Source organism: Panicum hallii, chromosome 5 (assembly GCF_002211085.1).
Source record: "Panicum hallii strain FIL2 chromosome 5, PHallii_v3.1, whole genome shotgun sequence".
In the NCBI taxonomy this organism is placed as follows: Eukaryota; Viridiplantae; Streptophyta; class Magnoliopsida; order Poales; family Poaceae; genus Panicum; species Panicum hallii.
In genome coordinates this window covers 51,698,372-51,724,809 of record NC_038046.1, presented here as the reverse complement: position 1 = coordinate 51,724,809, position 26,438 = coordinate 51,698,372, and the positions used below count along the sequence as shown (strand labels likewise).

At 47.6% G+C, this 26,438-nt stretch overlaps 5 protein-coding genes across 8 annotated transcripts; 3 read left to right on the top strand and 2 right to left on the bottom strand.

Moving 5' to 3' along the window:
- The first annotated feature begins 2,754 nt into the window (after positions 1-2,754).
- On the top strand, positions 2,755-4,575 carry LOC112895385 (protein PHYTOCHROME KINASE SUBSTRATE 4). Its single transcript, XM_025963336.1, has one exon. The coding sequence runs from the start codon at positions 2,926-2,928 to the stop codon at positions 4,462-4,464; it is 1,539 nt and encodes a 512-aa protein (XP_025819121.1). The 5' UTR covers positions 2,755-2,925; the 3' UTR covers positions 4,465-4,575.
- Positions 4,576-8,760: 4,185 nt separating this feature from the next.
- LOC112893697 (phosphatidylinositol transfer protein 3-like) lies at positions 8,761-14,069 on the bottom strand. The gene is made up of 6 exons (XM_025961158.1): positions 13,717-14,069; positions 12,716-12,828; positions 12,440-12,619; positions 10,746-10,844; positions 9,918-10,160; positions 8,761-9,370 (listed from the first exon to the last, which is right to left on the bottom strand). The coding sequence occupies exons 2-6, from the start codon at positions 12,788-12,790 to the stop codon at positions 9,020-9,022; spliced, it is 948 nt and encodes a 315-aa protein (XP_025816943.1). The 5' UTR covers positions 12,791-12,828; positions 13,717-14,069; the 3' UTR covers positions 8,761-9,019.
- A 700-nt stretch (positions 14,070-14,769) lies between these two features.
- Positions 14,770-17,893, top strand: LOC112892307 (pre-mRNA-splicing factor SPF27 homolog). Of its 4 annotated transcripts, none has more exons than XR_003228704.1 (8): positions 14,867-15,121; positions 15,882-16,057; positions 16,579-16,662; positions 16,949-17,018; positions 17,101-17,234; positions 17,319-17,377; positions 17,457-17,511; positions 17,595-17,893. XR_003228704.1 is itself a non-coding variant. In XM_025959469.1 (8 exons), exons 1-6 carry the CDS (start codon positions 14,867-14,869, stop codon positions 17,365-17,367), a joined length of 768 nt encoding a protein of 255 aa, XP_025815254.1. In that variant the 3' UTR covers positions 17,368-17,377; positions 17,457-17,479; positions 17,595-17,893. The 4 variants fall into 4 exon arrangements, 3 of the variants coding, with proteins under 3 accessions (XP_025815253.1, XP_025815254.1, XP_025815255.1); XM_025959469.1 differs by having other exon boundaries at positions 17,457-17,479; XM_025959470.1 differs by having other exon boundaries at positions 17,457-17,479; positions 17,562-17,893.
- An 869-nt stretch (positions 17,894-18,762) lies between these two features.
- Positions 18,763-20,400, top strand: LOC112892306 (geranylgeranyl diphosphate reductase, chloroplastic-like). The gene has a single exon (XM_025959466.1). It carries the CDS (start codon positions 18,942-18,944, stop codon positions 20,265-20,267), a length of 1,326 nt encoding a protein of 441 aa, XP_025815251.1. The 5' UTR covers positions 18,763-18,941; the 3' UTR covers positions 20,268-20,400.
- A 531-nt stretch (positions 20,401-20,931) lies between these two features.
- Positions 20,932-26,015, bottom strand: LOC112892308 (ADP-ribosylation factor 2-like). Its single transcript, XM_025959471.1, has 7 exons — positions 25,908-26,015; positions 25,067-25,224; positions 24,375-24,445; positions 24,082-24,201; positions 22,904-23,022; positions 21,431-21,512; positions 20,932-21,272 (listed from the first exon to the last, which is right to left on the bottom strand). Exons 2-7 carry the CDS (start codon positions 25,212-25,214, stop codon positions 21,267-21,269), a joined length of 546 nt encoding a protein of 181 aa, XP_025815256.1. The 5' UTR covers positions 25,215-25,224; positions 25,908-26,015; the 3' UTR covers positions 20,932-21,266.
- Positions 26,016-26,438: the final 423 nt, after the last annotated feature.

Below are 26,438 nucleotides of genomic sequence, written 5' to 3'. Positions count from 1 at the left end.
TATCTTTGTAGTTGCGGCATATCATCTGGCTCATCTGTGTTGGTTCTATCATGACACAGTCATTTGGATCGAATATTTCATCTCTGACATGCTCTTCTATGCAGTCCCTCGCCGTGTTAAACAGTGAATTGAAAAGGATGGCAGCTAGCTTCAATCTGAAATGTTGCATGTCGACCTGCACAATCGTAACTCATGTAGTGTAGTTATGTCTAACTCATGCAGTCCAACAAATTACTCATGTATATATGTATATATGTATATATACATACATTATACCTTGGAAAAGGAGTCAGATAATCTTTCCCCTGTCCAGTATTCCATGAAGTTTAATAGAAAACAGACCATAGGACACTCTACAAGCACAATAACAATAACAATAATAATAATAATAAGATAATTAAAAATTATAAAGCTTAGGGTATATTATTATATATATATATATATAAGAGTAAAACATATAACAAAGTACCTATCAGTCTGCATTCTATTATGAAATTGCTCAGCAACTGGCCACGAAGACATGTCTAGGTCAGGCCACTTGCAATCTGTGAGCTTTACGGCATTTAACGCCTCATCAATCTGTTTCTATAGGCCGTCCAACTGTAATTGTTGAAAAATCAGAGATGTATACATGAATGTGATGTCCTAATTATTAAGCTGCATCATAAATTAATACTCACAGCAAAAGTTAGATCTCCACGACACATTATTAGATCTCCAACTATCATCAAGATTGTTTGTTCCTGATCCATCTGTATATATATATCAATGTGCAAATTATTATACGGTAAATACCATCTAATTGCTAAAAAAGTGACACGAGGAGTTGTTGTTGTTCCAATGATGACTAATGGAAAGCCATTCGGAAAGAAGGAGATCATATAAAATAGCAAAAAACACAATTACCAAATAGATTACAACTGAATACCTGGTGTGTTTAGAACAGCACTGCTTCCATCTGTTTGGTTGATAACTGAATACCTGGTGTATTTAGAACAGCACTGCTTCTATCTGTTTGGTTGATAACTGATGACATCCACATGTAGTGTATTTTCAATTAGCATCCTCACATATATATACTGAAATCTGCAGCGGTATTTGCAGCAGTAAATATCAAATTTTACCTGACGTCTCCACAACCATGGTAACAGCTTCTTTCTCAGCCTTTCTCCGATGGTAGTTTTCTCTCTTTTTAGCATTCAACTCAGCTTTTTTCTCAGCAGGCATGGCCGTATACTTTTCCCTTGCCCTTTGGCATTTCGCTTCTCTTAGATCATTATTTTTTCTTCAGCAGAATCATATTAAGTTGATGATACAAGGTATACAAAGTATAGTAATGGTACATTAAGAAAAATACAATACTTATTACCATTATGTGGATCAGACTCATCACAGGTTGCTCGTTTGTTACGATTTTCGCATGTATCCGTAATATCTCCAAGTGGGGAACGACCATCTACTTTTTTTTCCTCCAGCGAACCGTCCAATTCAATTCAAACCCAGTAAATGAAATTAATATTAATTCACACAAACGAATGATTTTTCACATAGAAGGTGGCCGACGTTCGGACTTCCAAGAGACCGGACTTTCACGTTCGGTCGGCCACCGGCTAACATTTCATGTATATACGAAGGAAGTGTAGTGCCGACCATCCGGTGCCTCGCGAAACCGATCAGCCGGCGGCAACTTACCTTAACGTCGCGAGAGGTAACTTGGGCGCGCGTGCGCGTGGCGGCCGTCTAGCGGATCAGGAGAGGTGGTCGAGGTGGTCGTCTGGCGCGGTGCGCATAGCGTGACGTCACCTAACTGCTGCGCGGCGTGGTCGCGCGGCGTCGTGGCGTGGTGGCACGGCGATCCAATGACGCAGGGCGACTCCTCCACCCAACTGCGGCGGCGGCGCCTTGATTAGCGACCTCAGCGACGACTTGCTCGTGCGCGTCCTCGAGAGCTGCTGCCCGACGAGAGGGATGCCGTGCGCATCGGCGCGCTCTCGCGGTGGTGGCACGCGCTATGGACGCGAGTCGCCGCCCTCCGCTTCGACGCCGATAGGCGTGGTGGTGCGGCGCGATGGGGAGGCGTTCGGCGTGATGGCGAGCGTGCGGCGTGATGGGAGAAGGAAACCGGCGTGATGTCAAACCTCCCGCGCTATCAAATGGGGTCTTTGTGAGGGGTACGGTGGGCCTAATCTTGGTGAGAATGGGTTTCAATTGTTTCAATTTTTATAGTATAGATTAAACATAGACTAGTTATAAAACTAATTACATAGATGGAGGCTATTTCACGAGACGAATCTATTAAGCGTAATTAGTACGTGATTTGACAATGTGATGCTACAGTAAACATGCGGTAATGATGGATTAATTAGGTTTAACAGATTCGTCTCGCGAAATAGCCTCCATATGTGTAATTAGTTTTATAATTAGTCTATATATTTAATGATATGGGCTCAAGTTTAGCCTTTGGATCCAAACACTCAGCGCGTGTGACATGCCTCTTCTGCACGCTTAGGCCCAAATCCATCAACCTCGGGAAGACAGGCGCTCATCACTGTAGCGTGACACTTGTGGATTAGAAGATTACCGGCGTGACAGCGTGAGCCGCCGCCGGCACGCTGCGGCGGGGCGGCCCGGCTTCCCCGTCCCACACATGCCGCCGTCGCGCGCGCCACCGGAGCCACACGCTTTTTAAATTGGATTTCCCGCGGCGCGGACGCTTGCACTCGTCGGCCGCCTCGCTCGCCACGTACTCCTCCCCCCGGCGCGCCATCCCTGTCCTCCAGTCTGTACTCGCTTGGCTCCACCCGCGCTCCTGCTCCTACAAATCACGCTCCCTCCCACCGTCTTCTCCCCCCGCCTCATCATCCCTAATCACGCACACAGTGCGGCGCCGCCTCGCCCTGGGGGGAGATCGTGCGATACGGCGGCATGGACAGGTACAGGATCGCGCCGGCGCGGCCGGTCTGCCTCTCCGCCGCCGGCGGGGCGCACCTCCGCCCGGCGGCGCTGTCGTCGGGGCGCCGGTCGGGCGAAGCCGAGATAGGCATCTTCACGGCCGAGCGATACTTCAGAGCGGCCGACGTCGTCCGGCGCGACGCCGCCGTCATCCCCGCCGCGCCGACGCCGGCGATCCCTGGTCACGAGCTGCCGCGGCTGTCCGTCCCGGCGGCGGACGCGGCCAGCCAGAGCGGGCGCACCGCCGCGTCGTCCGAGGCCAGCTGGAACAGCCGGTCCGGGCTGCTGTCCGTGGCCCACCACTCGGCCGCGGCAAGGCAGCAGAAGGCGGCCGGTGCCGGCGCGGCGTACGGGAGCGATCAGGGTTACCAGCGCGGCAGGAAGACGGGCGGTGGTTCTGGCCAGCGATGGACGCTGTTCGGCCGCGACTGCCCCTGCGCCGGCAGGAAGGCGGTCACCGTCGACGTCGCGTCCGAGCCGAGGAGCCCGGCGGCCGCGCATTTCAACGCCAGGTTCAGCCCGCAGTCCGCCGTCGAGGAGTGCCTCGAGAGCGACATCTTTAAGGCGAAGCACCCGTCTCCTCCAAAAGCTGCAGCAGGTGATCACCAGGAGCCCGCCAAAGTGAAGGTCACCGTAACGCCGGGGAGCCGCGCGTTCCCTCTTGCCGCTGACAGCGTCTTCGCGGCGGGGCCAAACCGGAACGCGGACGGCGTGGAGTTCGCCGCTTACAAGGCGGAGGTCGACCGCCGCGTCGTGACCTCCGGGGGGTTCACGTTCCCAACAGCGCTCGCCGCGGGGAGGTTCGTGCGCGGTGGCGTGTTGGACGAGCCGCCGCGCGTGTCGCTGGAGGTGTTCCGCCCCATCGACGAGGACTCGGTGATGCTCGCGGACCCTCCGCCCACCATGCCACTGGCGGGCCGCGCCGGGCTGCTCCCGGCGCGCGCTCCGCCGCCGGCGGACGAGGAGGCGATGAGCGACGCGAGCTCGGACCTGTTCGACCTGGAGAGCTTCGCGGCGTCCTCGTCGTACCCGACCACGTACCGCGGGCGGGGCAGCCGCCGCAACTCGGCCGACGACGACCTCCCCTACGGCTCCGCGGCGGCGGCCGCCGCCGCCGAGCCGGCGCTGAGCGAGTGCATGTACCCGGCGAGCGAGGCGAGCGTGGTGTGGAGCGTGGTCACGGCCGAGGGCGGCGCTTTCGACGCGGCCAGCGTGGCCAACTTCTCCAGCGCGGCGTCCGCGTGCTGCGTCGACGACCTCCGCTACATGGTCCCGGAGTCCCCCGAGGCCGGCTTCACCGCCGCCATGTCCCGCAGCGCCGGCCGCAAGAAAAGCGGCGGGTTCCTGAACAGCTGCCGGTGCGAGAAGGCGGTCAGCGTCGGGCCGACGCCGGTGCGGGTGGTCCGGCCGCCGCCGGCGCACCCGGGCGCGGCCGCCAGGAAGATGGGCGGTGACGGCGCGGCACGGTACCACTCCGGCCGCGGCCGCGCACACGTGCCGGTCCGGACGTGACACGCCGTCGACTAGCCGACCGGCGGTGACGGCGCTAGTGAGCTACGTACATGCGCGGCGCGCACGAGGTTGTCATCTTTTGTCGGTAGATCTTGCAAATGAATATGATGCCGGTAGATTCGTGATCACGACGTTGTCACTATGTACAAATGTGGGTGCATAGCTTGTAACAATATCATACACCCACTCGTGCTGTTTTGATTTCTTCTAGTGCACAAAATAAGGCACCTCTATACCCACATCGTCAATGGTCGGATTCTCTCTGACGTGGTTCTCGCGACATAGGACCAAGCACTATTTTTATAATAAAATAAATAATAAATCTATTCTAGATTATGTTAGGACCCACAATTGATCTATACCCTCTTCTCCGGAGGGATAAATTAATTTCGACAAGGGTACCTAGATCAGGACCAGATGGACATGTTTTACGACGGTTTCCTTCGGGCTCACAGTGGTGATGTGCGTTTTCTCCTAAAATTTTGCGCTGAGTCGAGAACTTAAAATTGGATGCACAGATTTTACAAGTCCATTACCAGCTAGGCCACGTTCAGTTTGTATACATTGTCGTAATTTGATTTCGGAGACCACGCATAGCCGAATTTAGATTGCTCTTTTTAATAAAGGGGATGATAACTTTGTTTAGCTAATAATTGAGCTTAAATTGTTGGTATTAATTATTTTATCTTTGGGTGTACATGTTTCTCATGCCCATGTTGGTTTTGAGCCACATATATGAATGGCTCTAGGCTTCATCTAGCATGAGGTGGATACAACTTGCTGGTACCTCGACGTGCACTTCATGTGCCCCCTACAGTATCGAGCTCGTACCTATATGCAGGAACAAGCCAAACCATCTACCAGGTTAACTTTGACATGCTAGGAGCGTATTAAGCTCGTCGCCAAGGGCTTGATGGCAACAGGTTATTTGTTCACTAGGGGGTCCCCAGTCGATGTAAAATTCGAACAGTTAAAAGCTAACACTAGATATTCATCCATTCCTTCACTTCTCTTTTCTGAACCATAGAACCCACCATGCGTTATGCGAAAGTCCAGCAACAAAGTCTCTATTTGAGAGATGACCAAGCTTATTGCAGTTCAGAATTGAATTGATTCTCGCCAGATACAGTTGTAATCCAATCGGAAATTTATTTGATAATGCAAGTGAGAAGATTCTGATTTTCTGAACACGGAAAAAAAGAGGAGACAGGTAGATGCTAGCATTGGGCTTTGGGCATATGATCGATGAATTGATGAGGAGAGAAGCTACCTCCAGCCAGCAGAATGGATGAATGTTCCTCTCTTGAGTCTGACATGCCGGTGACAGGTCGATCGAGTGGTCTGCCTCTCAACAGTGGGTGACATGGCAAAATCGCCTCCACGATCAAACGTGAAAAGGGCGAGTGAGACGTCCTGTCACACTGATTATTCATCCGATGGATGCAGATTGCAGGCAGGGTCACTCCGGTGCGCAAGCGATGGAAATGGAAAAAAAAAGACTGTTCAGAAAGTACATGTGCTTGCATTTTTCTGAATTTTATAATTTATTCTACATATTTTTTCAATGGTGGGTGATATGACTATCAATTACAACTTCTGTGGTGGCTTTGTCAATCTCAAAATTTACCGATTTAATTTCTAAGATCTTCTCCAACAATTATCTACGTCGCTAGCTGACCTAGTCATGGATGACATGGAATGGGAAAATCAAGAGAAAAACAAATCACTAGCAAAAACACTAGCTAGGAGCCTCGGTTTGTGCGAACGGGAGAGTGGTCCTACCTTTCTAGGCGCCAATCTACAGTGAAAGGTGAAGAGATGAGAGAATATTAAAAACCGGCAAACACATATAGCTTCGTATCATTAGTCAGTCGCCTTCGATAAACTTTGATAGTATTACGATGACGTTCTAAGATGTGCTTATAATTGTAGGATTGTGTGTAAACTTTTATAGAAAATAAGTGTGCGTGTGTGTTGCAGTAGCTTCTGATTTTGCAATGGGTCCCTTATGGTGTAATGCTCGTGCGAGCTAGATAATAATGAGCAATGCAATTTTGAAGCACGAATGTAACTATGTTCTTCTCGTAACACGAGAGCCGCATCTGTTGCACTATTTTTTTCTCTCCCATATTAAAAACTTTTTAATATTATAAAATGGAAACACGCCTAATAACTAAAAAAGAGGGGAAAAAAGAAACCAAACACGTGGAGCACCGCATTTTGTCACAAACGAAACACCGTCAATCACGTCATGGAGCAGTAGTGGGCGTAGGATAAGACGTCGAGAGATGACCAAGTGTCGTGAGGCGTGTATCGTGCCTGTGCCAGGCCTGGTACGGTATGGCCCTGTATGCAACCCTAGCAACGATCCCACCCACCCATCACCCTGCCCGGAACAGGACATGAAAGACACCGGATCGAGGCATCGAGCGTACAGCCCTGTCCGAAGAAGCTTTGGACCGGCCGGCAAGGCAAACCCTGCGAGCGCGCGTACGTGGCCGCGCCGCCGCCACATCCATCGCGCGCCGCCGCGGAGCAAATCTGAATCGTCTCGCGCGCGCGCGACGCCAACGGGTTTGATCGCCTCTGCTTGTTCGATGCGCGCGAGCGAGTTGGATGGATATCGATCGGTCGCTGTTCCTTCCAATCTCTCCTCCAAGGCAGAGGCAGCACGGGATGGGCCGGCCATGTGCGGCCGATGTGGTCGCGTGCCTCAGCTCGCTGGGAAACAGAACGCGGAGCGGAGCTGAAGTTTCTGAAGGGCTTGTGCGTGCTGCTTCGTCAGTTGGATTTTTTTTTTTCTGACTGAGGCCAGCTTCGCCAGTTGGATTGGAGCTGATGCGTATGGATGAGAGGTTAGACTGGGGCCTTGTTTAGATCACCTTCAAATTCCAACTTTTTACACTTTCTCTCCATCGCATCAATTTTGGGACACATGCATGGAGCATAAAATGTACGTAAAAAAAATAACTAATTGCACAGTTTAATTGTACATCACGAGACGAATCTTTTGAGCCTAGTTAGTCCATGATTAGATAAAATTTGTCAAATACAAACGAAAGCGCTACAGTGGCACTGTTGCAAATTTTTTGCAATCTAAACGGGGCCTGGATGAGTCACGACGACTGGCCCGGCCGTTCCAATCCGTCACGGGGTTGAGAAAGAAGAGATGATCGTCCTTCAGATGCAAATTGATTTAGGTTGTGAGCGTTTCGGCGGAGATCGGGATTTTCCGAGTATGATTGTATCAACCTGGTGTAACATTACTTGAAATTAATAAAATTTCCTTTTTTTAAGAAAATATGCAAATTGATTGAGCACCCTTATACGTGGCGATTCGTCCTATGCTAGCAATTTATAAGAACGTAACGAGCAAAGGAAAATAATGCGGTACATACCGATAACGTGGGAGGATTTCGGACACACCCACAGTTTCTATACTTATATATGATGAGATGCTATTGGGCTACCACACAAAAATACGCTACTAAGATTGTATTAAAAATTCAACAAAATAAGAATGGGATAGATCGTGTAACAATCTGCCTATGCAACTTTTGAGTTTGAGCAAAAACTTCTACAGAAACAAAATGAGAAATCGACATATGAATGCGAGCAACAAGTTAATCCATAACCATTCATTTTCCTGTTCTCTCTCTCTCTCTCTCTACAGAGTTTTTGTTCAATCTCAATTTGCACATGTACATAGATAATTGTATGATCTATCATTCTATTTGTTCATATTTTGATTGAAATTTTTAGTGCGCGGTAGGGGTGAGACCACATTCACTTCTCCCTCCATTTCATTGTGTAGAACGTGTCAATTGTGTTTCAAATTGTATATATCTGCTTCCTCACGCCGACGGTTTCGGCCCCTACACACCTAGTTTGGCGCGCGCCGAATGCAACATCTATTACCGTTTTCCATGGACTTCATAGTTTAAGTTTGTACACTGACTTTACCAGTTTTTAGTGTTTAGAACAAGCTAATTAGTCTAAATGAACTAACTTGTTTATCCTAAACTAGAGCAAGCTAATTAGCTCAAATGAAGTAACTAATTTATCCTAAATGTCGACGGGAGTAATCTAGGGTTGGGCATAATAAAAGACACCCGTTTTGTAAGCTAAGGTTATGTTCTTATAACGACATCATCAGTTATATACGAGGTAAATTGCGGTAGTTGGCTGTTACAACTTTTATAATTGTTCAAGTTGACATACGTCTTTCGGCAGCATTTAGAAAAATCGGGATACGGCTAGTGCAAAACATTAAACATATAGGGCTCCTGCAACGAGTAACCAAACATATGGCTCGAAGAAGTCATCTTATTGAGAAATTCATGTAGTACATCGCCACTGGTGGTCCAAACTCTCTTCCATATTCTCTACATTATCATGGGCAGAAAATATACATTCCTTCTAGACCCGACAGCGTGATCTGACCAGCTTGTAAACTGGCGCCCCATCGGTCCAGACAATAGCTCCATTTAGATAACTGTATGTCGAGTTGTCCACCTATACCATCTCTCAGCTCGAGCAGCCAAAGCATTCCAGCTCAGCCGTTCTTTGGGGTGCTATGTTCACCGGCGTCATGTCTGGGAGAGTCGGTTCCACTGTAGAACGAGGCCTCGCTCGAGACGTCCGAGTCTGCGCGATTAGCCTCCTTCTCAGATGATGCAAGGAAGCTATCAGTTGAGCTGTGCAAAGATCCCATCTTCTTGTCGTCCTCCTGCATTCGCTCTGCATAGCTGTTGTACTCGAATGTAGCTGGGTTCTTTCCCCCGAATGCCGAGTCAAGCTCCTCCATGTCAAAGACCTCTGCCATTATCTTCTGGCTCTCCTTGTCGTTGGAGTACACAAACTTCACCTTCTTGCGGGTCTCGTGGTCCAGGAAAGGCTTCACTATCTGTCAGTTGTAATTATGGTTAGACTGTTTGGTGTTTTGATCCCTAGAATGACTTACTTGAGAGTAGAAAGAATGAAAGCAGAGAAAATTGTATCATGACGAGGGTCGAAAGGGCTGAAGGCTGCTGCCGCATCCAAAAATTGATTCAATACAGTGCATTTTCAGTGTGCATATGTTGCATTTCATAGAGTTCAATTTCCACAGTTTGGGTTCAGGTTTAGGTAACTGCAGACTGCAGAACACATCATGGAACACAGATGAAGACAATTACATTTGAATTTTAATAGTTTAAATTCATTGAGAATGATATTAGATGGGACAACAAAATTATTTAACTATTTGACAAATAAATCTAACTAGAGAATGGAGGTGTAATAAGTAGTTGACCATATCCCATCAATGTGGACCAATACCACAAAATCATGGTAGGCTGGTAGCAATCACTCCAATACAGATGCATAACTACTAAAATATGGTGAATAGATCAGCAAAAAAAAACAGATGAAATGCTGGAATAAGTGAACAGAAGAAAGTCGGCTGCGCTCACCTTCCAGAATGATTCAAATATCCTAGGAGGATTGTAAAGGATTGCTAGCCCCAACCTCTCAGGATAACAGTCTTGCAAGACATTGACAGTCTCACGGGTCACCTTCAGTGGTGTGCTTCCCAATGTCCAGCTCTGGAAATCTGTCAGCCACACCATCTTCTCCTGATCTTCTGTCAGGTTCATAATCGCTTTCTCCAGAGAGTAAACTAGATATTTGATCTGCCCTGTCGCTGAGGTAGTGTTCTGTTCCATTTAGAAAAACAAGCACACAGAGTTAAAAAAAAAATAGGTGCTTTGCATTTGTTCAACAAACTTTTGCACCTAGGCTCCACAATGATATCAGTTCATCAAATCAACACAAAAATATCAAACAGCTTATACATAGGCAATCCCTGAAGTAAATTATTAGCATCTAAAATCAACAGTTAAAAGTCCATTGTTATTATAAAAATGTTATTATGATAACTAAGGGAAAGAAAGACAGTTTTTAGTGCAAAGCTTGAACTTCTCCTTTTGTTTCTCCCAATAGATTGATTTTATACTTACATCATAAGGGTTGACAGATCACGTATTCAGCATTCGTAGCTTAATACTCATAAGGGCAGGCTTAGCACTTCGCAAGAGAACACTAGGATTATGGTTTTTTACAAGCACTTAGCAAGATAGTAAGATACTCATATAATTAAATTCAAATTTCCAAGCGTATGAAAAGGCAGTCATATCCAATGCAGAGTCATACAAAACACCTCTGCAAGGCGAACACAATCTCAATATCTCAAGATGCCAACTCGATCATTTCCAGAAATTTACTGCAGTATCTAAACTAACCTCTAAGCCAGGCCTCAATACAAGAACAGTTCTCCCATGTTTGTCCTTGTAATCTGCCCTATATATCTTTCCGGTCTCTGCTTCCTGTGCAATATCTTCCTGAAGGTGGTAAAAGGGTGAAACAAATTATTATGTTGTAGAACAGGAAAATATGAGATAATTCTTAAGAACAGATACAGGAAGCTTTTGGACTATAAGCTGTTCTCCCAACAATCAATGAAAAATATCCTTAAATTAGTGCTCAAACTAATACTGGCCATGCTTATTCCTCTTATACTGAACTTCCAGATAGCTTATACTGAACTGCCATGGTCTTTTACTAACAGGAAGATAAAAAGTGGGTAAGAAGCAATAAATGCTGCGTTACTACCGGGTGAGAAGCACTATGGGAGTCAGCAATAGCGTTACTGCCGGCAGCAAGGAATACATTAGCTGTACAGTGTTAGTGTTTACATTTTGACTAAAATGCCGGCAGCAAGGAATACATTATCTGCACAATGTTAGTGTTTACATTTTGATTAAAAAATGGATGAGCTGTTGGACGTTGTTTGTAGCCCTTGTTTTCAGTCGTTGCCTCTGCCTGGTGATGCGCTTTAATCAAAATACTTGTATTTATAACTGAGATTTATGACTTTGTCATCAGCTAAAATCTCTTTTAATACATTGCATGTCTTACACTACAGCAAATAAATAAATAAGCAAACATCAGTACAGAGTTACAAGCACAACACTTGCAAAATGCATATACTAGTATTCTGTGGTTGGGCGGCGGGCCGACAGGTGGACAACCAGCACGAAAGAGAGCTAGTGAAGCTTACCATTACCTATGGTTACTACTTGTCAATCTTCACTCATCCTTGGCTCTCCGGTTGAATCTGAGCTGCTCCAAGCAGCACACGGTTGCCCATGGGAGGGAGTGAATGGGGTGAGGGGGCACCAGCCCGGTGGCTGCCAACCCTAGAGTCGCCGGCTCTCGTGTGCTCACCATCTTTGGAGGGCCACCCAGTCCAAGTGAGGTGCTCAGGAAGGTGGGTCTAGAGGAGATGGGGACCTTGATGCCATGTAATCGAGGAAGGAAGACCCGGCAGTCTACATGGTTCGAGTGCGGTGGTGGATATGAAGGGGGTCGAGGGGAATTGAGTTGGCGGCAATGACGAGAGAGAGTTGAGAGAAGAATTAGCAATCACAGGAATGAGTCACAGGAAATTCTCTAGCAGATCCACCTTATTCCCCACCGATGTGTAAACATTGTGTGTTATGTGATAGCTATTACCGGCTGGTCCTGGGGCCCACACTATTGTTGACTTCGGCAAGATACATTTGTTGTGCTCAAAGAATAGCAAAAACTGCAGGGTTACATATGCAAGCTAACTAGGTAGGCCACACACTATCACACATCACATCTGAGCTCGGTGATCCATACATACTGTGTGATCCTTGCACGTCTTTGGAGATTCTTATCTAGCTCAAGACACAACAGGTACACAGACTGCTATTACACACTCCTACCCTACAGAAGAGAGATTTGACACACTTCGCAAGGGGAATGCCATACCCTTTAGGGAGATATGCATACAGTTTGCACAAACTACAAGGTCCCATGCCTGACTACTTCTCATCAATGTTTGAATGAACTAGTTACTAGTCTATGTATAGACGGTAAACACATGTATCTTCAATGAAAATAAACATACCCAGCAAATGTTTTCTGGCTTGAACGCGAGCCGCCACTTCACAGCTGCTTTCATCATCTTACTAGCTTTCTGCACATTCCAGTTCCTCGCTCGAAGAAATCTCGATAACGAGGCATCTGAAAGGAAACCCTGAATGGCTGCTGATGAGTATTCACCAAGCTCCTTGCGTAATTCATTTATCTGCTCCATAAAACGGTACAGCAAGTTAGCCCTTCAAAGAAAATAATTTACTAAAAGAAATCCAGCGGAGATGTTTGGGCAGTATTGCGCGCTTACTTTTTCTTGCTGTTCTTCTAGGGACAAGCCTTTCTCAGTTGTACCACTGTTGCTTGACTTGAACAGAAAGGACATTTCAGTACCTTGGTGAAGCAGCACGAATAGATGTGTATCTGCAAGACGTGCAGAAATACTATTATAAGAAGAATGAGACGCAAAACTAATTTCAATCAGCTACTTTATGCAAAAAGTCAAAAAAAAACTCAAGTTAGCAAAAGAACATAATGAAAGAAGAAATCGTATGCTCATTACAGATTTCAGATCAGGAGGGGAGGGGATGGCAAGGATAATTTTTGGTGCAGTGATACTCTACTTGAACAGGTATTTTATAGATTTCGGCTGCAGCTTTATGAATGCCATACCGAGTATAAAAATCACATAAATACACATCATAGTCATGGTCTCACTGCAAACAGAAGAAAAACAATCTAGCAATAATATATACAGACAGCCGCAGGCTTCGACTGATGATCAATGCAATGCCAAACATCGAAATCTCCGAAATGGGGGGAAGTAAATAGGGCAGGCCGGCAGGCAAGTCAATGTCATCCATGATCTCCAGGACCGACAGAGAGCAGACATGAAGATGCAACAGCATTCATGGCACTAGCACGGCAGGAACGATACAGGCAATCGGCCCTCACATGACGGAAGGCTGGATCTGAGCACCTGACGGCGTTCCCCACCGCCAGGTCGAGATCAAGTCAACGCGACGCGGCCACTGCCAGTAGGCAGCTCCGATCCTCCGGGAGCCGGGAACCGCGAGGAGGAACGGATCGAAACCACACCCCGCATCACATCAAACGAGGAAAGCCAAACCAAGCGATCTCCCGGCGAAGAAACAAAGCCCCCCGGAGTGGGACTAGCGACCACGAATCTGATCCCACCCGCCGAACACGGCGCCTAAACACCGACCTCGCCAACGACCGGGAATTCGCAGCGGTCGGACCGATCGCCGAGAACCGCGAGGCAGCCGGCGGGAAGGAAGGGAGGGCACGCACCTGGGTCGTTTCGGCACCGCCGCGCGCGTCCACGGGAGAACGGAGGACGGTGGAGGAGCAGTCGAGGGCCCGGGCCTGGTGGGAATGGAAGTGTGGAACGGGGCGGGCTGGGCGGCGGGGAAAGGAATCGGGGGGAAAGGGCGTGGGAGAGTGATGAAGAAAAGCGGGAAAAAAAAAGCAAACAGGTGCTCGGCGTGCGGGACGGGTGGCGGGGGTGCAAAGTCGCCGGTCGCCGTCCCCGCGCGTGGAAGGCGAGGCGGGTGCCAACAGCAGCCGAGGCGGTGGTGCGGTGGCGCGTCAAGTGTCACCGGCCGGGGATGCTGCCTCGCGGCGAGGCGACCGTTTCGTCTTCCCGGCCGTGCTCCGGAGGGCAGGGTACGGGGGATGCGGACATGTGGTGGACACTGACGGCCCTCCGACTCTCCGAGAGATATTTTTTGTTCGCAGGGCTGGAGTGGACCAACTGGCTTTGTAGTGGGGCAGGCGGGCAGTGCGCGGTGGAAGTGTGGAACGAGTCGTCAGCATGTGCTCTTTGCTCTTTGTTTTTCTTTTCACGGAGAAACCAACACAACCGGCAATAAATAGCAACGTGATGCCATGGGATTTCTTATATATTTTCATAGAAAACATGTGTTTACAGGTAATGACGTGTTGGAGCGTTGGTAATTTGGTAAACTAACCCATTCCGTTCACCACTTAAAAAACTGGCTGGCGTCAGGCTCCCAAACGCCCCAGAGAGGTTCTTCAAAAAAAAAAAGCCCCAGTGAGTGAGAGGCGTGTGCGACAGAGCTTGGAACGCAAATGCCTTTTTCCTTGTCTGTTTCCTTTTCTTTTTAAAGGTTCCCGTTTCCTAGTCAGCAGCCACAAATAATTAGTTGCGCATCTCCATCACTAAACAAAAAATTCAAGCAAAAACTCGGGAGCCTTGGGCTCGTTCGTACGGTCCAACGTGTCCATCACGGGCCTTTGGAACCGGGCTTCAGCCCAGAAAACTCTAAACGGCCCACGCCCTGCGCGCAGCCGCGCTTCTTCCATAGTTCCAACTCCAGCCCACTTCCGCCTCCGCCGCTTCCTTCCTCTTCCTCCTCCGCGCCGGCGCGACACCTTCCCCCTCTCCCTGTGCCTCGCCCGAGCCTCCGCGGCCGCTGCGATGGCCTCGTCGTCGGAGACGAGGGAGGTGCTCATGCTGGAGGCCCCGCCGCCTTCCGACCCCGCGCTGGCGCCGTGGCGCTCGCCGCCGGACGCGGAGGCCGTCGACGCGCTGCCCTACATCGACGGCGACTACGGCGACCCGACGGTGAAGCGGGAGGTCGACCGCCTCGTGGAGGAGGAGATGCGGCGCGGGCAGCGCAAGCCCGCCGACTTCCTCCGGGACCTGCCCCCAGTCCCCACCGTCGGATTTGAGGTACAAATTTCTAAGCTCCTTCAATTTTTGTTTAATGTCTCAAGCAGCCAAGTAGCTCGATTCCATACCTTTGTTTTGCGACGCGACGGGCAGTGATTTTACGTTCGGGACTTAGCATCGGCTTGAAGTTTTTTTGGCTGCTGGCAGGTGCGATCTGCGTTTAGGGTTCTAAACGAGCGGGAGCTAGGATTTGTAGTTGTAGAGGTCAAAAAAGTTAGCTAACTTGCTGGATAAATGTATCTTTGCATTGTTGAAACGTTAGAACTGTTCTATACGAAATAGAAGTTTTAGTTGATAACCCCTTTACATTTTAGCTTTTAAACTATTTAATTTGTGTATGTAATGTGTATAACATATAACACAGTTTTTGTGGTTCGTTTCTGTAATAGTGCATTTTGAGCTGGGGTATCATGTTTGGGTAGTCTGCCTTTTATTACTATAGGTGGAAATCTTGTACAGATCAAGGTTTTCTTGTTGGATGTCAAATTAAAGAACATGACCTGGAAATTTTCCTAGTTCGATCTTTAAGTTTATAACAGAAAATATTTTGTTCTGTTTAATGAGCGCTGCTATTAAAATTGGACCTTGTGAAGCTACTATCTATTTTTATTTATTTATTCTACTTCCATAGATATCTGTACTGTACTTAAATTTATTATTATTATGCCATATCAAATGGTGATGCGTACTAAGATACTGGATATTTAAAATTCCATGAATGATGCTGTTAGCATAAAGTATGCTATTACTTCTGTTTCAGAATCATCCTATGCTTGCTAAAGAGTACGAACGAGTTAGGGCTGGCAAACCTCCTTTCATGTTAGATATGTCTCGCTATGGTTTGGAGCCGCCTCCAATGAACAAGAGGAATGATGTTGCTGCCTGGAGGCAGGCTCTACGGAATGCACAGAGCCAGTTGCAGCATCAAATTACAAGGTAAGGCTGATTATTACTTTTGGGGCATCAAGGGTAATGTATTCATATTCTATAGTAGATTCCCATTTACAGCCGTATGTGACTCTGAGGAACTAAGGAAAGCTTAACAGGTAACCACAGCATACTGAGCTAATGAACTTTATCCCTAGCATGGTATTTATTCTTCTCTTCGATGGTTCCTATAACGCACATTTTGACTTGGCATGATCTCTAGAATTGAATTTTAACCATTCACTTCTTTAAATATATGGTCGATGAGTGATAGCTAAAAAATAATAGCCTATGGTTATAAATCTAAGTCGATAAGTGATAGCTAAAAAATAATAGCCATAAGGTATAAATCTAAGTATCAAATTGTACCTTGTTTGGGTCATTAAACCTATATACTGTTAGTTTTACTAAAAGTGTTCTAAGCTCAAATCCCGAAACCTTCATGTCTTATAAAAGTGGACTGATAGAATAATGATTACTCTATTGCCAAACAAACTTTTATCTGTTTTGAAACAGAGCTAATATTGCAGGATAGAGAATCTTGAGCTTATGCTGAAATATGGTGTTGAGGTTTGGAAGCTGCAGAACCGACAAATGGAATCAGTTCTGTCTAGGTAAGTTATCCTATGTCCATGAGTTCTTTGACAGTGTTATGCCTCTATTTTCGTTGTATTTCATATGAAACTTAGTTTGGTTTATGGCTTGTGCTATGAGTATTGGAGGCGAAAAAAATCACTGTATTTGTGTCACTTGTGTGATATGTCATCGATAGTGCCAGCTTAAAAATCCAGTGAAGCACTCCATATTTTAGGTTTCAAACATTACTAGTCACTATGACTGTAAATAGGTGGAATATAGTGTACATGGTTTTGATACATTGGTCTACTGTCTTATATGCAGGATGCAAAAGACGGCTGTAGAATACAATGAAAAGATAGAGACTGTCAATCGTGAGAGGAAGTTCCACCAGGTAATAATCCATTGCTCTCCTTATTTGGGACTTGAATCATGATCATATTTCACATTCAGCTCATAATCTATTTTTTTATCAGCAACACACTGGAGGTCAGCTCCATGCCCTGACAATGGAATGGCAGGAGCTGTGTCAAAAAAACATAGCTATTCAGGCTGCTTGTGTTGACCTGCAGAACCAGATTGATCAGGTTAAACTTGAAGCAAAAGAATTGTACGTGCACTCTATATATACTTCTCTCCCTCCCTCCCTCTCCCTCTCCCTCCAGATGAGTTGTGACAAAATACTTCTTAACAGGGGAATGCCCATGGAAGACAACACTGGAACCAATTCACAAGCATCATGAGGGATTTGAGGTACTGTTCTTTACTTGCTATCCAGATGCCATGAGACAGCTGTTGCCTTTATTATGTTTAAAAGTGATGCCGTCTACAGATACAGATGTGGCAAGGAAGAAGGTACGGCACTTCAATGAGATTGGGAGCTGGAGGTTCCATTAGCCATTTTGCTTATGTGACTTACAGTTATCGATTCCACCAGGCTGTTTGACATTGAAAACATATTCGTGGACAGTGCCTAGCGATCCATCACTTGAAGGCGATCTGTGCTGCTGAAAATGCCTCAAAGAGGAAGAGTCTAAGTTTGTGTATCTGTTGTCCATTGGAGTGCCCTAACCCGTGGTATGAGTAACACAGCACTCATTTGTATGTCTATTTCGATTGCAATAGTTTGTCGACTTTTTGTGGCTTAAACTTGTAGCACAGCATTTGAGTTTTTGTTTTACCTGAAGCCTTCTGCTGTTAAGTTTTGCTTGTTTCTGAACATATCTAATGCGAGATCGTTGGAGGCCTTCTCAGGGGTGTAATCGTTCATTTCTGCTATCCCTGCTATGAAATCTGCATGAACGGTGACGCATAACAAATGGGCTTGAATGACGCTTATGCTTAGTATGCATGGTTTTTCTTTTTATTACGTATGCATGGGTAAGTAGCAATGGAAGATATTGTTCAGATCGGCTAGCATCTTAACGATCAACCAACAAAGTGGCACATAGGATTGTGATGACCTACCTTCGTTTTTACCCTGTAAAGGCTACTGTCTGTGTGCTTTTGCATCGTAAGATGTATGAACTTCCGATTTGCGAAGTTATTTGTTGAACTTTTCGAGCTCCTGACATCGTGGTTTATCCATTTGCTCCAGTCCTATGAGCTGCAATTCAAACTTATACTGCTATTTCGATTCCTTTCAAATGCATGTGCAAACAACTGTAAGTGTGCTATTTTGAAGCTCCTAGTTATTTAAAATTTATATACCAATTTGCACAGGTACGCCAAAGCTAACTCGCCATTCTAAGTCTATCTCCAACCGTCGTTGTCTATATCCTTCTTTATATCCTTCATTTCTCTCCTCTATATCTTATTTTTCTCCAACAACGTTCTCTAAATCTCGTTCTCTATACATTAAACCCTATATTAGAAACGTATTTTGTTCTAAATTTTTGTACGTACATATTTATCATACCTAAAATGCTATGGATATATTTTATTTTTATTTAATTCAGTGTTTAAAACGTAAAGAAAAAATAGAGAAGAGTAGAGAGAATCTATATATATAGGAAATCTGTAGCCTTCTCTATTTTAAACGAGCATTTAGAGAACGCTGCTGGAGCAATAGAAAACGGAATCTATATAGGGTAGAGAACGGTTCAGAGAGCATCTTTGGAGACACACCCTGGATCCGAATCCTTTGCACCTGGCCACGGGCCCACGGCCAGCTCGTCCCCTGTCCCGACAGTGTCACTGGAGCGCCACGCCACTCCACGCCAATTCCAAGCTCTAAACTAAACTAGTGCTCCACTCGAAGTGAAGGAAATCTCTAGCCGATCCGTGAGCTCCCCGATTCGCCCAAACCACGGCAACCATGGTCGCCGCCGCCAGCTGCCACTCCCCAGCGCGCTTCGCCATCTCCTGCTCCGCCGCCTCCTCGTCCGCGCCAGGACGCCCGCTGCGCGTGGCCGTGGTGGGTGGCGGCCCCGCGGGCGCCTCGGCGGCGGAGGCGCTGGCCTCGTCGGGCGCCCGGACGTTCCTCCTCGAGCGCAGCCCCGCGGGCGCCAAGCCCTGCGGCGGCGCCATCCCGCTCTGCATGCTCGACGAGTTCGCCATCCCGCGGGACCTCGTGGACCGCCGCGTGACCCGGATGCGCGTGCTCTCCCCGTCCAACCTCGCCGCCGACTTCTCCCGCGCGCTGCCCCCCGGGGCGCACATCCCCATGCTCCGCCGCGAGGTGCTCGACTCCTTCCTCCGCCGCCGCGCGGCGGACGCCGGGGCGGAGCTCGTCCCCGGCCTCGTCACCTCGCTCTCGCTCCCCGCGGGGCCCGCCGACCCCTACCGCGTCCACTACATCTCCTCCGCGGAGGGCCAGGGCCGGGGCGTGCTGGAGGTGGACGCCGTCGTGGGCGCGGACGGCGCCAACAGCCGCGTGGCGCGCGAGGTGGGCGCCGGGGGGTACTCGACGGCCATCGCGTTCCAGGAGCGCATCCGACTCCCCGACGCCGCCATGGCGTACTACGACGACCTCGCGGAGGTGTACGTGGGCGGGGACGTGTCCCCGGACTTCTACGGCTGGGTGTTCCCCAAGTGCGACCACGTCGCCGTCGGGACCGGCACTGTCGCCGCCAAGCCGGAGATCAAGCGCCTGCAGTCGGGCATCCGCGCGCGCGCCGGGCCCAAGATCGCTGGCGGCCGCGTGGTCAAGGTGGAGGCGCACCCAGTCCCGGAGCACCCGCGCCCGCGCCGCGTCGTGGGGCGCGTGGCCCTTGTCGGCGACGCGGCGGGGTACGTCACGCGGTGCTCCGGCGAGGGAATCTACTTCGCCGCCAAGTCGGGGCGGCTGTGCGGGCAGGCCATGGCGGAGGAGTGGGCGCGCACGGGCGCCGTCACGGAGGCCGGGCTGAGGCGCGGGTACCTCCGGCGGTGGGACGACGAGTTCCTGCTCATGTTCCGGTTCCTCGACCTGCTGCAGCGCGTGTTCTACGGCGGGAACGCCGGGCGCGAGGCGCTGGTGGAGATGTGCGCCGACGAGTACGTGCAGCGGCGGACGTTCGAGAGCTACCTGTACAAGCGGATGGTGCCCGGCGAGCCGTGGGGCGACCTCCGGCTGCTGTGGCGGACGGTGGCCAGCATGGTGCGCTGCGGGGTCATCGGCAGGGAGGTAATGCGCCTGCGGCGCCTCGAGCTGCAAGCCTAGAGCGAGTGAGCTGAGCGTCCCTAGCACTGTGCTGAATAATGTGGCTGTGTTCGATTGGCGGCTGCAATGGATTTCTGAATGTATTTACAATTTTATATTCCCTTTCCAAGCATAACAGTGAATCTTTTGCTGACTTGCTCACGAGTCACGGACGGACTCAGAACACGAGTCTCCCGTGCAGTACTGAGGCTGTCTCCCAGCCATTCGGCTAGGCAAAGGCAAAATAGCTATTGTGGAAGCACTGCAGCACCAGCCATCCGTCTTAGTAGAAAGAAAGAGTATCCGTCTCTAGTAGAAATAAAGAGTAGGCATAAAGAAAGGCATTTTGGCTAGTAAGGGAGGGAGAAGCTAAAATATGTGCTCTGCCAGATCAAGCCATCCACGGCTCGACCAATGGGCGGGACGGCTCGACCAATGGGCGGGAGGAGAGGCCAGGCCAAACCATCCGCAGCTCGACCATTGGGCGGAGGAAAGAGAAAGTTGTGCGACAAGAGAACTCGTCGGTTCGGATCGGGGTTGTGCAGCGGTGGGAGAGATTTCTTACCGCCGGCGTCTTTTTATCAGAAAAAATGCCTACCGTAACTATTCTCTAACCGATAGGCAAAACGTGTCTTGTTGGAGACAGCCTGAGGGGGCTCACCCCACGGACCAGTGTGGCAAGTGGTACAGTTGTAGCCTTGTAGGCAAATTCAACATATAGGTTACAGGTACATCAATACTGCACAATAACAAATACATTGGAATAAACTGCATTACTCAGTAAACGATCTAGTGCCGATGGCCAATTACAGTGTCTTGATATCAGAACAGGTTTTTAGAGGGTATAATCACGCAACGCAACAGCAAACCAGCTCTCTGAAAGGCTTAGCAAAGAAATACAATACTTGACAAACATTCCAACGAAATAATAATGAAGTCTCAAGGTCAAAATGACCCATGGGCCTGTTTCTGCGGAAGATGCAATCGCCATGTACTCCACGAAACCGCAGAATTGTCCAATCAGGCCTGGATTCATCAGGAATAAGGATATCAGTATACCAGACGCATATTGATGCTGCTTTTCACAAAAATGATCTGATTTGTTTCAAGATCATGAGTGCAGATTAAACTACAATGCATTTGCAAACAAGTGTGGTAATGGCACAAGGAAATGAAATAGGTACCTTGTTTGCAATGTTGTTGGAGAGCCAGTCCAGACCCTCGTACAAACCTTCTCCTGTGGTAGCACAGGTGCTCTGGATATACCTACAGGTGACAATAAATTTCAGCAGGTTAGGCAAAGCCACTGATCAATTAGTGTGTAGAGAACCAATCACCAAAAAATATCACTACTGAAATATCTCATACATGCAAAAACAGTTTTCCCATTCAACAAAAAATACTACTACTACAACAACTTAGCCTTTTGTCCCAAGCAAGTTGGGGTAGGCTAGAGATGAAACCCACAGAAAACAAGAATAAGAAACACAAAAAGAGCACAAGCCAAAGGAAGAGTTAGGGGTTAAATAAAAAGTAACAAAGGTCACGGTTCAGGTACGTTAATTGCTAATCTCCAAACGCTCCTGTCCATAGCTAATTACTTAGCAATATTCCACTCCTTAAGGTCTCTCTTAACCTTCTCGTCCCAAGTTAGTCTAGGTCTACCTCTACCTCTCTTTACATTATCGCCCCGCTTTAAAACTCCACTACGCACCGGCGCCTCGGGAGGCCTCCGTTGTACATGTCCAAACCATCTCAACCAATGTTGAATCAACTTCTCCTCGATAGGTGCCACCCCGACCCTATCTCGAATCTCTTCGTTCCGAACTCTATCCCTTCTTGTATGCCCGCAGAACCAACGCAGCATACGCATCTCTGCTACGCTCAGTTGCTGGACATATCGCCTTTTTGTAGGCCAACATTCAGAACCGTATAGCATCGCCGGACGAATCGCCGTCCTATAAAACTTACCTTTTAACCTCTGTGGTACCTTCTTGTCACAGAGGATGCCCGAAACCTGCCGCCGCTTCAACACGTTTTTGAACCACGAAAGGCTTGGCTTCCATTTGGGTTGTAGATGTAACCAACCCCCTATTAAGGATAGCGTAGAAAGAAATAATAGAAAAAGCAACCGGCTGAAATTCTATATCTAACATCTTCATCAATGTCTCCATCTTTCTAAAGCATTGATCCTAGATACCGAAAAGTATCCTTCTTGACCACCACTTGACCTTCGAGGCTAACGTCCCCATCCTCATGCCTAGTCGGGCTAAAGTCGCACATCATATACTCGGTCTTGATCCTACTCAGTCTGAACCCCCTCGACTCTAACGTGTGTCTCCACAGCTCTAACTTCATATTAACCCCTGCCCTACTCTCGTCAACTAGCACCACATCATCAGCAAAGAGCATACACTAAGGGATATCACCCTGTATGTCCCTTGTGACCTCATCCATCACCAAAGCAAATAGATAAGGGCTCAATGCTAACCCCTGATGTAGTCCTATTTTAATTGGAAAGTCACTAGTATCGCCATCATCGCCATCACATGTTCGAACACAAGTCATCGCATCCTTGTACATATCCTTGATGAGGGTAATATACTTAGTTGGGACTATGTTTTCCCATTCAACAAAAAATATAAACAATATATTACCAGTGGCGTTGGCGCAGGGAGTGGAGACCAAGCTTATCTGTTATCTCAGCAGCATTCATTGCATTTGGCAGATCTTGCTTGTTAGCAAAAACGAGCAAGACAGCATCCCTCAACTCATCCTGCAAATGCCATGTAGATGAACACTCAAAGTTTATCCCAACAAAATAATAACTCTTTTTCTTAAAGTAATTATTCAAATAGATTGTTAGATGCATGCAGCATAGTCCAAGTGTAACTGCAAAATACAAGAACCTAGAAGGATATTCAAGCCATGGAATGAGTACTCTTAAATGAGCATACCAACAAACTCATAAACCATATAAGAATAACTGCTTTTCCCTACTGGTTGCCTAGGCAATACTCCCTCCGTCCCAAAAAAACAAGTCATTCTAGGATTCAAAATTTGTCCAAAAAACAAGTCATCTTACCCTATTTAGAAAGTGCATGTGCATGCAAGAATCAATTAGTGCCAAATATGGGTAATAAATAGGGGCAAACATGTTCATTTTACCTTCTTGTTAATTTGTCCTAGAATTCCTAGGATGACTTGTTTTTTTGGGACGGAGGGACTACTTCATTTCTAAAAAAACAGTCACAGCTGTGTATTTGTTGCCTTCAAAAATACTGCCCATACACATATGTATGTCAGATTGAAAGATATCGAAACAATTTCATTGTTAGGTCCGAAGCTCTAACACCTAATATGACAATCCTAATATCTGTAGATGTTAGAATATGGACTTCAATATGTAAACTAGCCCTTTTGTCAGTTAGGTGTCGCAAACTTTGGTGTTAGCAGATTGATTATTAAACTATAGGTAATATCTCCAGTTGCACAAAATGTTTAGCGTTTCCCACCATTCATATCGAGTAATTTCAATGCTTTGTTGTGGAACTCCGTAACGATTTACCAGCTTCATTCTAGAGAGGATGCCCGTACTGCACACAACTTTAACCCATTACGCAACTTTTGCGTGTAGAAGTCAGTGTTCATGCATATTGCTACTCTAGAATCAATTAATACTTATAGATTAAGGTGGCATTTTGAACATAGCTAGAGGAAAACACTCCAACAATATTTTATCGCCGTTGTCCGAGAAAACTTGAGGTGTCTGCACATGATCGACCATGCAACAGATAGCAAGAAACATGAATGCAACCATTTATATAGAACTTACCTCATTCAGCATCCTGTGGAGCTCATCCCTTGCCTCAACAACACGATCTCTGTCGTTGCTATCAACAACAAAGATAAGACCTTGTGTGTTCTGGAAGTAGTGCCTCCACAGTGGTCTGATCTGTAGTTTGAACAATTAAACGTTATGAGTTAATGGTATGTCAAACCCTAAGCATACTTGGATGCATTCCCAGATGATTTTGACAATCTTTTTGACATGGCACTGCAATAACAAGTAGTGCAGATAGGTCACTTTATTCAAGGGAGAGAGGCATTGTCCAGTAAAGCATGTACCTTGTCCTGACCCCCGACATCCCAGACAGTAAAGCTAATGTTCTTGTATTCGACAGTCTCCACGTTGAACCCTTCACATCAAAGGGAAAAAAGAAATATAATGTTTATTACTCTTGCTCACATTAAGTATTACTGAAAATACACGTGCATCTGACCTTCACAATGCTGACAGGTCAAACCAAAGAAACTAAGAAGATGGATGCAAAAATAAGGTGTCTTAATCTAATTTGTCCTTTACCAATTTTAGTAGGTTGCACCATCTAACTAGACCATGGTACAAACAACCATCTACTACATCTGTAAGCCAAGAAGTAAGAGCATGCGGTAATAAAACAAGTGGGACAGAGCTTAGCCCCATTGGCATGAACATATGGACAAATGAGTTGTAGGTAGTGTGCAGCTTATGATAGCTACTACGGAAATGACAAGCATGTAGCAAGCAATAAGCATAAAAAATGGTGTATTTAGCTCTGCTGCAATGCACGGTTTTTCCCTTGTCATTACCCCCTGGCAAGCAAATATAAGATTCCATCTCTAGTTTACATTATTTTTTTTTAAGTCAACGAGGCCTTCACAGACCATATATCCATTTCCCATGTCCCTTACTTCAATATCAAAAGAAATGGAGCTCCCTGTAACCACTATACATAAATGATCCACCTAAGTCAGAAAAAAGAAGGATAGGTTCTCACCTATTGTGGGAATGGTGGTGACGATCTCTCCGAGCTTCAACTTGTAGAGGATGGTGGTCTTACCAGCTGCATCGAGACCGACCATAAGGATCCTCATCTCCTTCTTGGAGAAGAGGCGGCTGAAGAGCTTCGTGAAGGTGAGCCCCATGTTGCCACAGCTGTGAAAGCCGTTAACCAACAATTATCAGCATGACACGGGAGGAAAAGCAACCACCATAAGGACGAAATCAACCGATGGAAAATCTCTGCACAGAGAAACGCCAGATGAAAGCTTGTGCTCTCGAATAAATTTGTTGCACATTAAATTTGGGCCAATTGTCATCCACTCAAACCAATTGAGATTTTACGCAAATGAATGCCAACAAGTTACCAGCAGATCACGAGCAATGTGATCGCCTCAGGGGACTGAGATCACCGACAAAAAGATCACATACGACTACACAACGCGCCAAGCCAGCAACATGCACAAACCTATACCATGCTGATAGATCTACACAAAACATCACAATGCCAAACCATTTCTCGGGGGAAACAGCGGATCAAACCGAACGATGCAGCTCAAAACAACAGAGCACACGGAACCGCCACCCCGAGATCCGAGGACCAATGGCGTGAACAGCGGCCAGGACCAACACAACCACCGCTACAGCACCAGGAGCAGCATTCTACGCGCTCGCAACAGGCCACAAACACAGATCTACGCCCCCATTCTACGACAGATCTGGAACCCGCGGAAGACCGGCGGCGAGATCCTCCCTCCTCCGCATTACCCCTACGAATCAAAATCGCAACGAGATCTGGGGGGTGCAAGAGAGAAGGGCATTTCGGCAGGCGCACCAACCTTCCTGGAGATCTCGGGCGCGCGCGATCTCGCTGCTCCCCTCCCCTCTCCTCCTCGGCTTCGGGCGGGGCGAAGAAAAAGAGACAAGTGGCTGATGCGGGGGGCGCCTCCGGGCTTCAAGAGGTGGGCGAGGGCAGGGTGGGTGGGGCGGGGCCTGGACCCGGTCTACGTGGGCCTGCGGGGATGTTGGCGCGCTGGTAGTCACCGGTGCACGTGGGACGGGTCCAGGAGGGGGTGGGCGTGCGCTCCTCGTTTGAAGCTCCAACGTGCAACCGACGCTTCGCGAGCTCTTTTTCGGAAAAGGAAAGTCGTATGATATGAATATTTACACGTGTAGGCACGCGCATAGAGGCGACAGGCAGAAAGGTGAAGTTTGGCGAAATTTGGTGAATTGTGCGGAAGCTCGGAATGAAGCAATATTTAGTTTGTATGTTTACAATAAAATGTAGCCGTATTATCCATTTGTTAATGTCGTATACCACCTACGTTTTTTTTTTTTTGCGAAAGGTATACCATCTACGTTGGCTTGGC

What these genes read in the sequence shown, in the direction of transcription:
- LOC112892307 (XM_025959468.1), top strand. Translation starts at nt 14,867, where the DNA reads ATGGCCTCGTCGTCGGAGACGAGGGAGGTGCTCATGCTGGAGGCCCCG. An exon ending in TCCCCACCGTCGGATTTGAG is followed by an intron (nt 15,122 to 15,881) that starts GTACAAATTTCT and finishes CTTCTGTTTCAG; the next exon opens with AATCATCCTATGCTTGCTAA. An exon ending in GTGAGAGGAAGTTCCACCAG is followed by an intron (nt 17,019 to 17,100) that starts GTAATAATCCAT and finishes TTTTTTTATCAG; the next exon opens with CAACACACTGGAGGTCAGCT.
- LOC112892308 (XM_025959471.1), bottom strand. Translation starts at nt 25,214, where the DNA reads ATGGGGCTCACCTTCACGAAGCTCTTCAGCCGCCTCTTCTCCAAGAAG. An exon ending in CACCACCATTCCCACAATAG is followed by an intron (nt 24,446 to 25,066) that starts GTGAGAACCTAT and finishes TTTGATGTGAAG; the next exon opens with GGTTCAACGTGGAGACTGTC. An exon ending in TCCACAGGATGCTGAATGAG is followed by an intron (nt 23,023 to 24,081) that starts GTAAGTTCTATA and finishes TGGCATTTGCAG; the next exon opens with GATGAGTTGAGGGATGCTGT.
- LOC112895385 (XM_025963336.1), top strand. Translation starts at nt 2,926, where the DNA reads ATGGACAGGTACAGGATCGCGCCGGCGCGGCCGGTCTGCCTCTCCGCC.
- LOC112892306 (XM_025959466.1), top strand. Translation starts at nt 18,942, where the DNA reads ATGGTCGCCGCCGCCAGCTGCCACTCCCCAGCGCGCTTCGCCATCTCC.
- LOC112893697 (XM_025961158.1), bottom strand. Translation starts at nt 12,790, where the DNA reads ATGTCCTTTCTGTTCAAGTCAAGCAACAGTGGTACAACTGAGAAAGGC. An exon ending in AGCCAGAAAACATTTGCTGG is followed by an intron (nt 10,845 to 12,439) that starts GTATGTTTATTT and finishes TACCACCTTCAG; the next exon opens with GAAGATATTGCACAGGAAGC. An exon ending in TATTGAGGCCTGGCTTAGAG is followed by an intron (nt 10,161 to 10,745) that starts GTTAGTTTAGAT and finishes TAAATGGAACAG; the next exon opens with AACACTACCTCAGCGACAGG.